The 15,499-nt window shown below is 35.2% G+C and overlaps 1 protein-coding gene across 9 annotated transcripts in view; it reads left to right on the forward strand.

Annotated features, from left to right (window-relative positions):
* Window positions 1–3,537, forward strand: part of UBR5 (ubiquitin protein ligase E3 component n-recognin 5) — a 192,032-nt gene extending 188,495 nt beyond the window's left edge. For all 9 annotated transcript variants that reach the window (XM_069081109.1, XM_069081110.1, XM_069081116.1 and 6 more), the window contains one exon: window positions 2,366–3,537. In XM_069081109.1, coding sequence (XP_068937210.1) covers window positions 2,366–2,578 — 213 coding nt within the window. In that variant the 3' untranslated portion in view covers window positions 2,579–3,537. The remainder of the gene's footprint in view (window positions 1–2,365) is intronic.
* The last annotated feature ends 11,962 nt before the right edge of the window (window positions 3,538–15,499 follow it).

The following is a 15,499-nucleotide window of genomic DNA, read 5'->3' on the forward strand; positions in this document are numbered from 1 at the left end:
TCTCTCTCTCTCTCTCTCTGTCTCTCTCTCTCTCTCTGTCTCTCTCCCCCCCCCTCTCTCTCACACACACACACACCTCTCTCATTTTTCAGAGCCACCTTTAAGTAGTCTCAGGTCTTTGTTATATATATTTCCCCCTTAAATGTTAGTTCACCAAATATTATTAATGTTCTATGTACATGGTGTTCTGATATATCCTAAGGATGCAGTCTGGAGTAAGGCACAATCCATGATATCACAGTCAGATTTGTAGTTTAGGGTAGAAGTGACATGTACACAGATTACCAACACAAAGGAAGAATATGGTATGTACAAAAATGAGAGTCCCAAATAAATTTCTCTGGGAAGTATCAGGAGGGGAAAAGTCACTTTCAGCAAGTAGAGTTGAGGAAAAAACTTTATGGAAGAGCAGATAGATACCTCAGTTGATCATTGAAAGTTGAAATTTCAGCAGTTTGAGCAGAAGGATTTTTGACTCTCAAATCTCTCCATTCGTTCCACACATAATAAAGGGGAGAAAAATGAGCAAAGATAACTTAAGATTTTTGTCAAATTCCAAAGATAGGGGAGATTTTTCCGTGTTTTCATTTCAAGCCCATGGGCCTGAGCCTTTCTATGGCATATTTTATCCTCATGTCCTTAGTAAGGATCTTTCTTCTGAAGTCAGAAATACTTCACAGTAGTAGTTCTTCCCCAAAATCATCATAAATTCCCAAAGTGGGCAGTACTGCCCTCTGGTGATACTGGAATGATCCAGAGGGACAGTAGTAGTTTGAAGTGATGCAAATTCTCTCTTTCACTGCCCACCTCTTCCCCCGCCCCATGTTAAAGGGTTGAAGAAAGTAAATTTCCCTGGGGTTGCTAAGTAAATTTTTCTTAAGGGAGCAGTAGGTCAAATACATTTGGGAACCTCTGCCCTAAATGGTCAGAGTCACCTTTGTAACACTATCAGAGACTTAGCAACAGAAATGGAAATGATTGACAGTTGTATATGAGTTCCGATATCCACTCCATATCTCCAACAACATAGAGGCTCCCCAATGTTATCCTCTACCAGGCAACCTTATTATGTGATTCTTGCCTTCCTCCAAACCATTTAGGGCACAGCTATACTCAGAGTTAAACACAGGAATGATAAGGAATGCAAGTTTCATAGAAAATAAAACCTTTTCTTCTGTGGAGAAAAATCCTCTAGTTTTTAGAAGTGAAGCTCTCATGTTACTTAACCATATATTACAGATATTGTTCCTATCTCAGTACCAGAAAACTGTGGCTACATTATTGACTTAGTGATACTAGACATGCAAAATATTAATTCTTTTAAAATCTGTATTAATATCTTACTTTTCCCACTTAACATTTCCCATTGTTTAGTCCACCATGCCAGAATAAAAACAATTTTTTAAAAAGCTGATCAGCAAAACTGGTGAATTCATTTACCTAGTTTGAGAAAGGTTGATTCTATAATGTTTCACACCTATATTCCTTCACCTCTAAAATGAAAGATGGTAAATAGTTATTCATCATCATTTCACAGCATTCTCTTTTTAGTTTCCCTTTCCCTGTCCATCCTAGACAGCTCATATTTTATAACCAAGAATTTTTTTAAAGGAAAAAAATCGACACAACCAATAAATGATTGAGAAAAATATACTTTCTATAATATTCCCTACCTGCTGACCCCTGCACGTTTTATCTTGTCCTATGATTGTTTTTCTTTCCCATTCATACTATTGTTTTCTTGGTTTTGCGTATTTTACTTGGCATCATTTCAGACAAATCTTCCCATGCTTTCCTCATTCAAGATAGCACAATAATATTTCATCTCATTCATGTGCCACACTTTGTCCTTTACTTGATTCATGTACATTTACTCATTTTCTAGGTCTTTTCTACTATAAAAAGTGATGCTATAGACATTTTGGTATATATGAAACCTTTTTTTTTTTTTTTATCACTGACCTCCCTGGGGTATATGCCTAGAAGTGGGCTGAATTTCAGTGAGTAAACTGGTATTTGGTTAGTAGAGAAGGAATGAAGAAAATTCATATTATCATACCAGTGCTAGCTATCTGTTCAAGGAAAATGCATGGAATTAACCATAGGTTCAGTTGAATGAGAGTCATAGCAAGGTATACCAAAATCGTTGCTCTACCAGTCTTTCTCCTTGGGGGAGGACTCTTCCCTAAAGGTTTGTCATTTACCTGCTATTTCAGAGCATTTCTGTATCACCAGCACCTTGAATAAGTTTTAAAATTAACGTGTAAGAATTATAAGAAAATAAAATAAACATTCTAACAACTAAAAGTTAATCTTTAAATATGAAGAAACCAGAAAGTATAACACCAATTTTATTTCCACTTAGGTTTACTTTTGGACATCAAGCCCATCACTGCCTGCCAGTGAAGAAGGATTTCAGCCTATGCCATCAATCACAATAAGACCACCAGATGACCAACACCTTCCTACAGCAAACACTTGCATTTCTCGACTTTATGTCCCACTTTATTCCTCTAAACAGATTCTCAAACAGAAATTGTTACTCGCCATTAAGACCAAGAATTTTGGTTTTGTGTAGAGTATAAAAAGTGTGTATTGCTGTGTAATATTACTAGCTAAGTTTTGTAGATTTTTCCATTTGTCTATAAAAGTTTATGAAAGTTAATGCTGTCATGCCCCTGGTGGTACTTTAATGATTAAATGCAAACATTCCTATACCAAGTTTGTAACCTGTAGGTCTAAGGAGCACTAGCAACATTTGTCTGTAACTGTTTGCTAGTCAATAACTTCTGGGCCTAACCCCAGCCAAAGATGACAGCAGAACAATATAATTTACACTGTGATTTATCTTTTTGCTGAGGGGGAAAAAATGTAAAATGTTCTGAAAATTCACTGCTGCCTTTGTGGAAAGTGTTTCAGCAAAGGTTCTTGTATAGAGGGAGTAGGGAATTTCAAAATAAAAAATTAAGTATGTTCTGTGTTTTCCTTTTTAACTTTTTTATGGTGTTTAATTTGTGGTTGGCTGCAGTTGTGTATCATGTATATTGAACTTGTAAAAAAGTTCTTGACATTCAGATCTTAGAATTGAAATCACTTTTATCTATGAAACCACTTTCATTGCGGTTTGTTTTGGTTGCATTGAGCTCTAGAACATTAGATTATATCACTAATATTTTGCATGTGATTTGTTCATTTGAGTGAGGGTTTTTTGTGTACAGAAGGTGGGGCCAATGCACAATACTTTATATCACAAGCAACATTTTTTTTTTGATATCCCTATTTCAATGGTCAGTCAGGAGGTTACTCCACTTCAGTTCTAATTAGACATTTGTACTAAGGTGTTTCAGTTATGTAAACTCAGCCTGGGCACTTTCTGATAACTGTAAAATGTTTTATAAGATCATGATTATTGAAAATACATTTTGGAAAATTTTAATGTTCGTGAGCAGCTTAACTACTTTTGTATCTAGCCTTTTTTAAGTATCTTGTTACATTTACTTTTTTAAATAAAGAAATTACAGAAGAAATGTCAAGTCATATTGAAGAAACAATAGTTTTTATTTATGTAACCCGTATGTTTTTAAACTAACTACAATACACCAGACACGGTTATGAGCTTAACAAATTTTTGATTTTAAGAACTTAAAAAAGCTTTTACGCATATGGATTATAAACAGAAGTAATTCAGTCTACATTTTACAGTTAGCAGAGAATCCTTAATGGCACAGGCCAGACAAGCCCATTTGTTTTAAAAATTCATTTTCAAGAGGGCATTTATTTCTGGCCCTTATACGAAATTGATATCTAGTCCGTCATTCTGAACATGCATTCACTTAGACTACTTCAAGTAGAGACGCTCTATAAAAACATATGTCAGTTGTGATTTTTTTTTAACTTAGAAGCCCATTCTTAAGTTCTTATAGTTTTAGAATTTTCCATGTTATCGGCTATAGGAGCTACTTTTTTATATCACTGTTTCTATGCTTATGATGAGAGTCATTTTATTTGTTTATAAGAAGGCTAGAGGATTTCTACTTTTTGCCTCCTTTGCAGTGCCCCTGACCTGTTGGGAGAGACAATGTGACTTGCTTCCAGTTGATATTTACCATCTTTTTCTTACAACTTCATGGAACTTAATTGCTAAGTGAAACATTATCAAATTCATTGATTTTACTGGAGACACTTATGACATACTGTGCTTATTTTTACAAAAATTGATCCAGGGTCATTTTACAAAATGGGAGAGTTGTTTCTTTTGTAATTTTTGAATATGAATATGAATACAAATTTCTTTTGTAAATTTTGAATTAGATTAAGGGTAGGGTGGTAAGCAGTTTGATAGAAATTTATTTTTAACTAGAATTCCTTAGATTAAATTATAAGATTAGGCTTGCTTTCCTAACCCTAAAATGTGAACATGATTTTTTAAATCTCGAATGAAAAAAAAAATTATTTTTAAAATTCCACAATATTTAATCTATTAAGCCTGCCTAAGCAAAAGTTTTGGTCAAAATACACTGACAAGGGGCGGTTAGGTGGCACAGTGAAAAGAGCACTGACCCTGGAGTCGGGAGGACCTGAGTTCAAACCCAACCTCAAACACTTAACAGCCATGTGACCTTGGGCAAGTTACTTAACCCCGATTGCCCTGCCTTCCCCCTTCCAAAAAGCAAAAAATAAAATAAAACCAATTGTGTAAAAAAAAAAAAAACCAAAAACATACTAACAAAAAGTAGGGTAACTTTTAAGTGAAATGTGAAAATCCTTTATAGTCAAATCTAAAATGAAGTTTCTTTGGGTGTCAACTTCTCAAGTTGTAAAATAATGCACTACTACTCTTTGTTAAAAATGTTAGGTTATTGAAATAATCTGCACAATATATGTTATTGACACAGGTTTATGTAACAAGTGACTTATTTCAGAAATATTTGGACCAGCTGTATTCCATAGCATTGTAAAAGTGCGAGAAAAAATGTAAATTGTTTTCCACTTTCCATTCTATATTGGGAGCAGTTCTTCAGTTTCCTCTCCTTTGAAAGCCTAAGAAAATGTTTTACTTTTTAATGAGAAAGATACAGGAATTTCTAATGTTATATTTTAAAGCTATAAGCTTGTCTTCTTTATTTGCTCCTTTTCCCCCATATCCATGGAATATAATTTATCAGTGTGTAAGCTCCCTGCCATTGGTCTTTTCTATCAATATCCTATCCTAGGGAATATACGTGTGACTTCAGTCAGTCTTACAATCATATTAAGGTACATATCTTAATGTTTATTATTTTAACAGAAGCACCTTTATTTCATTGCTGCTATGCACATGAATTGAAAATATTTTAATTGGTAAGCATATTTAACAAAAGTTAAATATAAAAGAGTGTAGATAGATCTTTCTTAGTTTTGCTGTTTACTATAAGAAATTGCATTGAATGAAAACCATGGCCTTCAAGAGTTGTTTAAACATGGCATTATTTCTATAAAGGTTTAGAACTCAAATTCAAGTAATTATACTGACTTCAGCAATCCTGTTGCTATTCCGTGGCATCTTTCAAGCTATAATGGAAGAGTTACTGGATTCTACCTACATCACCATATAAAGTTGTTCTTAATGGAAAAAATATAAAAACTTTTAAAAAATGAAGTCTGGGAGGAGGGTTAGAATTGTAAACGTGTAAAATCTAAAACACTACAAATAATTAAGTAGTTTGAAATGGCAATATTTGATAAATTTCTATCATAATTTGAGAAGGGTTTTTCTTACAATTCCTAAACTTCTTAGTAGGGAAATTTAGGACCAAGGAAGTGTGGGGGAATAATAATAATGTGGTTATTTATCATTTATCAAAGTATACTCCAAACTCAACCTTGATTTCTTTACCAAATGCTTTCAAGTTGAAAGTGGTATATATCATGAACAAACCATTTTCTCCTGAAATTTTCTTTCTATTAAGTTTTAAAGGAATTGTGCAAAAGAAATTATTTTACCTTTTTATTTCACTTTCTTTTAAAATTCATTTTTGTGCGGTGACTATTACTAATTACTTTTAAAAATTTATACATTTTAATAATTTGTTAAATCATGATTATTCCCCCCTCAAGTCTGAGTAGGGATCTGCCACTTAACAGGTAAGACATTTTGTTTTGAGAACTGGAGAACACTGTTGTGTGTTGAGCATTTCTATTTGAGATAGTGACCACAGTGAAGTAAGGCTATTTCAGAAGCTTGAAGATGTATGTTTAATTTGTGGAAAAGTGTGTTTATCTTTACCTTGGCTTGGATTCTCAAGGTTGGCAAGTGCTATGAGTGTTTGTAGCCATAGCAGAGCATCTTGTTGATATAATCCATGCTGGCCTCCTTGTTAATTTAAAATGTTTTATTTCAGTATATCGAAGTAAAAGCATGAATGTTTTCTTGACTTACAAAAATAGAGGTTAGTGATAACTGGGAAAATATTTATCTTGAACACAACTAGCTCTTTTCATAGACTGTTACGAGGTAGAAAGGACTTTAGAGAACCAGTCTAATGAATTTCAGTTTCTATAGCTATCCTTAAAATCGATTTACCATCTTGCCTTCTGAATCACCTCCTCCTTCTGATTTCCCTGTTTTATAAAAAGTGCTACAATTTCCCAATCACTTCAGTAGCATCTCAAGCTCCACATACAATCTGTTGTGGGACATTGTTCCTTGCAACAACTCTCAGGTGTCTCGTTGTCTATTTCTGCTGCTACCACTGCTACTTAGTTTAGGTTTTATCACTTCTCTCTAAGACTATTAACATTAGCCATCCGATTAGCCTAACCCTCCAAGTCAGTCCTAGGATCAAGATTTGATATGGCGTTTAAAGGACCTTGAAGATCATTTGGTATAATCCTCCCATATTTACCTTCACCTAGTCAATTTGGTCACATCTTGCCTATTCAAAAATTCCTGTCTCCCTTTACCGGTTCCTCTGGGCCCTTTAATATTCTCTGAATTTATCCCTGATCGTCTTTTCTGTGCTTACTTGACAGTTTCACTCACTGCTGTGTTTTCAACTAATATCTCTCTGTAGCAAGATGATACCCTTGGCCTTGACCTTTTTTCTGAACTTCAGACCTGCTTCTGCAGAATCTTATGGGACAGAAATCTATACTTTGATGCCCATCTCTTCTTCACACTTACTATATTTATATTTATATTCAAGTTAAAAAACAAGTTCATCTTTGTCCCTAACCTTTCTGACTTCACTGTTTCTGTTGGTAGCATTATAACTTTGGGTTTAGCACATTGATCTAGCCCCCTAGCATATAGTAGGGGCTTTAATAAATGTTGATTACTTGATTTTTCTCCCTTTTTATTTCTTCATATCTCTTATAATCATTTCTCCCCTCCTTTCTTTATTCCTTCTGCTGCCACTCCAGTACAGCTATACTTGCCTGAACTTCGTAATATGACAATATTATGTGAGTCAGTTGGTAAGTCTGCTTCCTAGTAGTCCCCTGTTATCAAACCTGCATACTGTCACACATACAAGTGACATCTGCTCACTTCACTATTTTGTTGCCTTTTGAATAAAAAATCAGTTTTCTCTGCATGATATACAAAGATTTCTGTAAATTAATATAACCTTGCTTTATCGAATTCATTCCCTTCACAAGCTCCGTGTTCCAGCTAAATTGGAATGCTATGTCCTTCAAACATGCCCCATGCTTTATTCCCTCCACACCTTAATTCATTATATGACTTTGTGAAAAGCCTTTCTTCACCTTTTGAATTCCTCCTCATCTTTAAAGACGCAACTCATTACATCATTTCTACAAATATTTCCCTAATCACTTCTTTCTACCTTACTCTTATCTATAATATATTTTTTTTCTTTAGACATCCAAAGTACTGTTTTAAACATTTGTCCATGTAATGACATATCTGTAATGATGACATGCCTACCCCCCTCCACTCCCATTAAATCGTAAGCACTTCGACTGTAAGTCAGCTTATTGTCACCAGTATCCTAGGATAAATTTTATTATTATAGTAACACAGTGTTCTATACACAGGTAGATGTTTTATTTTATTTTAAAAAAAATTGTTATTGTCAGCCTCTACAAAGCCCTAATCCAGTGCTTCATGATGTTGTGGAGGAAAGCATTCGAGATTTTCAAAAGCTGTAACTTGACAAGCCCTAGCATGCTGGGAAAGTTTCAAATATGTTCTGCAAAGCAAACATACTGCTTTCTGAGTACTTTTCTAGTGAGATTTGGAGAGACTTATTACCCTTAGGCTGGCTACTTTAATTATTTTGTCATGACAATCCATGAAAAAAAGGAAAATGCAGAAAGATCTATTATGTCACATTTCCACTTCTGTAGTAATAGTGGCAAGGTTGATGGTAGAAAGGGGATCAGGGGGTGCTTAAGTCACATCTCTTGTGCCATAAACATTAGGTATCAATTTGGAAGTTTATAAGCGATAACTTTTACTATATCCAGTCCTACATGAGAACCCACTAGGAGATAATTGTCAAATAACCAATGAGGAAACAGATAATACTGCTCTTGACTTGATCACTGTAATGAAAATACAAAAGGAATGATTTCACAAGCGCTTCTTAGAGAAGTCAGTCAACATTTATTAAGCGCTTGCTATATGCCAGGCTATATTCTAAGTGCTAGGATGTATTTGGGTTTTTTTTCCCATCCAAAGACAGCAAGAAACACTTTGTGGTACATTCATCACTGAAGTGCTCCTGATAAACATTTGCAAACCACCCTAGAAGGTAATTGCAGTTTATGTGCCAAAATCTGTAGTGAAGTTTTTAATTGGCTGAAGAGAAGACCTTCAACATATGTTGATATGTCAAATCAACATGTACTTTTAAGATTCTGGTTTTAATGCAGATGTGGGCACAGGGAAACAAAATGGGAAAAATATTGAGAAATATGGTTCCAGAGCAAGAAAAGAGACAAGCCAAAAGCTTCTTGCATATGTATCTTAAATACTTAAAAGAAGGAGGTCAAGGTGATAAACATGGTAGGCACCAAATAACATTAAAAAGCTGAAACTGATTATATCAGAAAATGATTCATCACTAGTGAGTCATTTCTGATTTATCTTGTTATACATGGGAAACGTACAAAAGAAAAGATGTCATCACTATTATTTCCAAAAGATAGATGGCGTAACAAGGACACTAAAAGGCCTAGAAACCACTTTAAGCAGCAGATGTTTGCTCTCCTTGCCAAGCAAAAAGAAATGGTAGTCGGGGACATCAATTGAATATTTTAACTAATTTGTGTAATCGTGGGGGCGGGGGGGGCAGGGGTATATTGAAACATAATCACATGAAACAACAGAAATCCTTCCAGAGGAGGAAAAAAGTTTATAGGAAACCTAAGAGCCAACTAAGCAAGAACATTCTGAGACCATTAAGGACAAAAATGGAAGGAAGACAGTTGAAGAATGATTCTTTTAAAGATCTAGAAAAGCTTCATATGTAAAATATATATGTATGTGTATATATAAATATATAAAGTGTTTTAAAAGGAATTTTTTTCTGAATGCTTTGAAGGACTTTTTAAAATATTTTATTTTTTTCCAATTACACATAAAGACAATTTTTACCGTTTGTTTAAAAAAAATAGTTCCAAATAATTTCCCTCCCTATGATGGTTAGCAGCTTAATTTAAGTTACATATGTGCAATCATGTCAAAATTTTTCCTATTAGTCATGTTGTGAAAGAAGAAGTAAGCCAAAAGAAAAGTATGAAAAAAAATAAAGTGAAAATGATATACTTTGATCTGCATTCAGACTTCATCAGTTGTTTCTCTGGATGTGGAGAGCATTTTCCATCATGAGTCCTTTGGAATTGTCTTGGGTCAATGTATTACCAAGAAAAACTAAGTGGTTCATAGTTGATCAATGCACAATGTTGCTCTTATTGTGTACAATATTCTGGTTCTGCTCACTTCACTTGCATCAGTTCCTGTAAGCCTTTCCAGGTTTTTCTGAAATTTGCCTGCTCATTTTTTATTTTTGCTTTTTTTTGGAGGGGGAGGGCAGGGCAATTGGGGTTAGGTGGCTTGATCAAGGTCACACAGCTAGTGTTAAGGGTTGCTATAAATATTTTTGTACATAGAGGTCCTTTAAAATGAAATTATGTTCTTCAATAACACTGTTACTTCTGATTTGGTACCCTCACTACCGTCCACCCACAGTACAACCCTCCCTTATCAAGTCTGGAAAATTTGTACCTACTGTCAAAGTTTCTGCCATTAATGAGGATGGAACCACTATATCTCGATGCTAACATTATGGTCTGTATTATGGCTGTATAAGAAAGTAAACATGTCACCAACACCATCCTCTCCGCCCTCACAGGAACTCCCCAAAAATGGAAAGTGGAAAATGGTAAACCAAGAATACACATATTTGGGCTGAAGGGAACACAATTTTGAGGAAATGATTCTTATGAGGGGGGATGATTTTTTTTTTTAATGGAAAAATTCTGAACTTTCAAGTTCGACCTCCTGACTTCTTTCCTAGTTCTACACAATCTTCACGACTTGATGGAATTTTTAATGAAAGTTTGAGAAAGGAACCGACAGCCTTTTCCCAAATGATATTCTAGAGCATATGTTGTTGACGTGAATGGTGTAAGAAATAAAAGACCATAGATCTAAAGTCAGAAGGGGCCTAGATGACTGTCTAAAATGCCTCATTTTATAGAAGAAGTAGGCCCAGGGGAATTAAATGACTCGCCAAACTCATAAAGATAGTATGTTGCATATGTCTGAGATGGGATTTGGAAGTCATATTCCCTGACTTCAAAGCCCATCTTTACAATGTACCACAGTGCCTTTTTTTTTTATTATTTGTTGAACATTTGAAAGGAATTTGGTTGAACCAAAGGGTACCTTAAAAATTTCTCCAACAACTTGACTTCCTTAAAATCATAGAATAAGAAACTCATTGGAAGATATAATGAGATAACTTTGACTTCATTCTGAATATTAATATCAGCATAAAACAGACTGGTAAGTGGAAGATTTTTGCCTCCCTCAGAGGATTTCTGACATAGATTCCAAATAGAAAAGGGATTTCCTATAGATGGTTAGGTGCCACAGATACTACTGTTTATGGATGAGATGCTGATTACATCAAACTTCTGAACATCACAGAATCTCCTAAATGAGATCTATCATCATTTAAGAATTCAGCCTAACTTCCTACACTGGAAAAAGCAAACGAATAATGCTAATTGTCCATCCTATGTCCAGAATTTGTATAGACATCATAGAAGTCTCTCAGTACTTATATTTTAGATGAACAATGAACTGGGCCCTCTATTGTGACATGCTAGATTGTGTTTGGGATATTGCACAATGCTTATAATGACCCTATGCTTCCTGAAATAAAGATCCCTCTTCAATAACCATTTACTAAGTGCCTACTGTGTGCAAAGTACTGTGCTAGGGGCTGAGACAAAACGAAATTCCTCCCCTCGAGTATCTGGTGATTTTTAAATTTTTAAATTCAGCATTTTTCCAGTGATGCTGTGTGGTTGTAAATCATGAGACACCAGTCTCTGAAAAGTCAAAAGTTGTGAGTCACTAAAATGCATCATGGAGATATATAGGAGGCTGCAACATAAGTAATTGTGCAAAAGTGGTATTATAGATGAAGTGAGTCATACATATAGCAAAACTAAAGGGTACCAGTAGAGAGCCTTTAAACTCCATTGGCATCCACTCATTTGTCAAGAGATTTAGTTGTAGATCTGCATATTGGGTGGATCCTCACTGGAGGATTTATGAAGGGATATGACCAGGTGTTACACAGGATAAAAAGTGGTGAGTGGGTTGTAATTTATGCACAAACTCATGGAAGTATCAGAAATTACAGTCAAGACCCTCCACAACTTAGTTTCAACCTTCCTTTCCACCCTTCACCTATATTTGTCATGTGCACCTAAGCAAAGCCTCAACCACTTTGATTTCAGTCCATTTGTAAAATTACAAGACTGAATTAGATAATTTCTAAAGGCCCTTCTAACTCCATGTCTATGGCATTTGATAAGATACTCACTTTGGTTTCCCACTGAACACCCTTGAACAGTCCTCAACACTTAAGACCCTCCTCGATTTTTCAGCTACCCACAGTGGGTAGCCATTTCTTTGATCTTATCGTACTCCCCAAATCTTTACACCTCTGAAATTGTGAACTTGTCTTATGATCACAATCCTGCTTCCTGCATCTCTCCCCATCCCCATCCCACCTTTTTTTTTTTTTAACTTCTCCTAACCCTGCTTTGTATCCTCTGTGATTTCATTTCTTAGTCCCTCTCTGTTCTCCCAGTCGATCAACTTTTTGGCTTAATTTCCTCTTCACTGTCTGACCTTGTTTTTCACCAGCTCAAGAATGCAGTGTTCTATATATTCTTTTTTTTTTTCTTTTTGGAGGGCAATTGGGGTTAAGTGACTTGCCCAAAGACACACAGCTAGTTTTTGTGTTAAGTGTCTGAGGCCGGATTTGAACTCAGGTCCTCCTGACTCCAGGGCCGGTGCTCTATTCACTGTGCCACCTAACCGTCCCAATGTTCTATATTCTTAAATCCCTTCCCTTCCCACCTCATATTTATTTTCACAATTAACTTTCTTCAGCCTTGGCTCACTTCTTCAACCTTCTCTGTTATTTCTCCCAAAGTTGTTGAATGCTTCTGAAAGAAGTCAAGAATCTAAGCTAATTTAATTCAATTTATTCCTCAATGATGCACAGCAATCTTTTTATTAATCTCTAACTCACTATTGAACTTTTCTGTAGAAGTTGTACAAGCTTCTTTTAAAGCCTCCAACTTTAGCCACACCCTATCTTACCAGATGACATCTTGCCATCTACTTCACCAAGAAAATTGTGAGCATCCATAATGTTTCCTCTTCTCCACCTCTGCATCTCTAAACGTCTACATCTACATCTTCAGCCATAGTCTTTGCTCTAGTCTCAAGATAAACTGACCTTTTTTATTTTCTTCCTATTCCCTCTTTAATCATCACTCCTGCCCCTCACTCATTACTTTTGTTTTCATGCCCTTCAATTATATTCAAGTCTCCTTTATCCTTTAAATTGCCCTCCCCAAAAATCCCTTTCTTTGATAGTGTCCATTCACTCAAGAGGACATCTCTCTTTTTGACTGCCAAAATTCCAGAAAGAACAGTCTTCAGATCCTCATAATAGTCTCCTAATTGATCTCCCTACCTCTAGTTTCTTCCCTTTCGCATAGCCTTCACATAGCTACCATAATAATCTTCCTAAGGTTCAAATTTGACTGTCAGCAAATCAAAATCTGTGGATCTCTGTTGCCTCTATGACAAAACAAATTCTTTAACCTGGTGTGTAATGTTCTTCACAATCTGTTTTCAATTTACCTTTATTTTTTATTTCCCTCACACCACTTGATCCATACAAGAAGAGTATCATCAGTCTGCCATTCTTACATTCCCAAACCATTCTTCATGTTGTGAATTTGCTCTTTTCTCATCCTCTGCCTTTCAGAATTTTTTTTTTAGGTCTTAGTTCACATATTTCCTGTTAAGCCTTCTCTAATTCCTCCCAGCTAAAGAAAACACTAACTTAGAAGTGTTATGAGTTCTCATCATTCTCTACCTTGATTATATTTCTGTGTACATGTTGCATTTTTCCATTCCACTCTTACAAATATAAGTTCCTTGGCAGCAGGAACTATTTCATTTTAATGTTTTAATTACTTAATTTTATATTTATATGCTTTGCATATAATAGTTAATTTTTATGGAATCAAATTAAGCTCTTGTTCAGGTTGCCCACAGTACCTTACAGAACTTATGTTCAATAGATATTTGCTACTATTCAAGTATCCAGTACAAAGATGTTATCTAATTGATGTGATTACTCCCTTTATCTACACCTATACAAAACACATTTAATTTTTCTGCAATGCCTAATTTCCTTCTGATTTTTAGATATAGTTGATATATTATGAAGACAGTACAAGGTTGCATTCTCTTTGTGAGTAGGTAGTTTCTGTCAGCGATCTTAGCTATCTGTATTAAGAACGACAGACTCTTTCCGATCTGAATTCCAGGTACTTGCTGTCAAGTTTGTGTTTTGGAAGACCTCTATTGTTAAGGAATTGTGTCTTTCCTTTTGAACTTTAGAAATGAATTAAATTCATTTGTACCTAAGCATTAAGCCCATTTCTCTAACCTAGGGAGCAAAGAACCTGATTTCGGTCCCCATAGATTTCCTCCAACAAAAAGATGTACCCTAGGAAAAATCAGAAAATAAAGGCAGTGTGGTACCCCGCTTCTTCCCTCAGGCTTTTAGCAAGGCTATTTATTTGTATCCCTACCATCTAGTACAGAACCTGGAACATACTAGACACTTAATAAATGTTTGTAGACTGTGTAGGAGAAATGAAATGAATGAAATTTTCAACATTTTATTTAATTAGCATAAATGAGATTTCATAGGAAGACATAGGGGACACATAGGAAATCTCATTAACTATATTAAATTAATCTCATTAATATGGAAAATAGTCCCCAATAGCTAATGAAAGCTATTCAAATTTCCATATGAAATTCTCATGGCTAAAATTTATGCTAATTAAATAAAATGTTGAAAATTTCATTCATTTCATTTCTTGAAAATATGCATAGTTAATGATATCCCCTAAGTGTCCAAACTTTAGGGACACCCTATAGAATAAAAATATCAATTCTTGTGTTTGGCCTCTAAAGCCCTTTGCAATCTAACTCTAGGCAACCTTTTCTGGTTTACTGAATTAGTCACCACATATTTTATATTTCAGTTCAATTGACTTACTTGCTGTTGCCAAAACAGTCACCTATCTCTATCTCCATGGTTTTGCACAGATTGTCCTTAATATTCTCACTCCACCACAGAAACTCTAGCTTCCTAAAAAAACCTTAGCTCTTAATAACTTCCTACAGGAAGCCTATCCTGTTTCCCCCCACTTTGTAATGTCCTCTTCCTGAAAAATTACTTAATCAAGTTAGTATATATTCTATATTTTCTATGTATATGTTAGGTCCTTCCTCTACCTCCTTACCCTTATGAAGTAAGCTTAATTTACTCTGTTTACTCTGAAACAGTAGGCAGTTGGGGTTGGTTAAATTGATTGACCTCATATTCAACTTAGATGGCCTTGGGTTTCTGCAGTGGAAAAAAATTATCACTGTGTCCATTGTCTCATGACCAACCTGGACTCTGAATTTTGACTGCCTCTGAGAGAGATTTTCCCAATCTGTCCATGTTGGGGCAGCTAAGTGGGGCTATGAATAAAGCACTGGCCCTAGAATCAGGAGGCCCTGAGTTCAAATCCTGCTTCAGACACTTGACACACTTACTAGCTGTGTGACCTTGGCAAGTCACTTAACCACAATTGCCCTGCCTTCCCCCCTCAAATCCCCCCCCAAAACAACCAAGAACAACAAAACTAATTTGTTCATGTTACCAGATCT

Source organism: Petaurus breviceps, unplaced genomic scaffold, assembly GCF_028583685.1.
Source record: "Petaurus breviceps papuanus isolate PSGF00001 unplaced genomic scaffold, PetGlider_PUasm1.0 98, whole genome shotgun sequence".
Classification (NCBI taxonomy): Eukaryota; Metazoa; Chordata; class Mammalia; order Diprotodontia; family Petauridae; genus Petaurus; species Petaurus breviceps.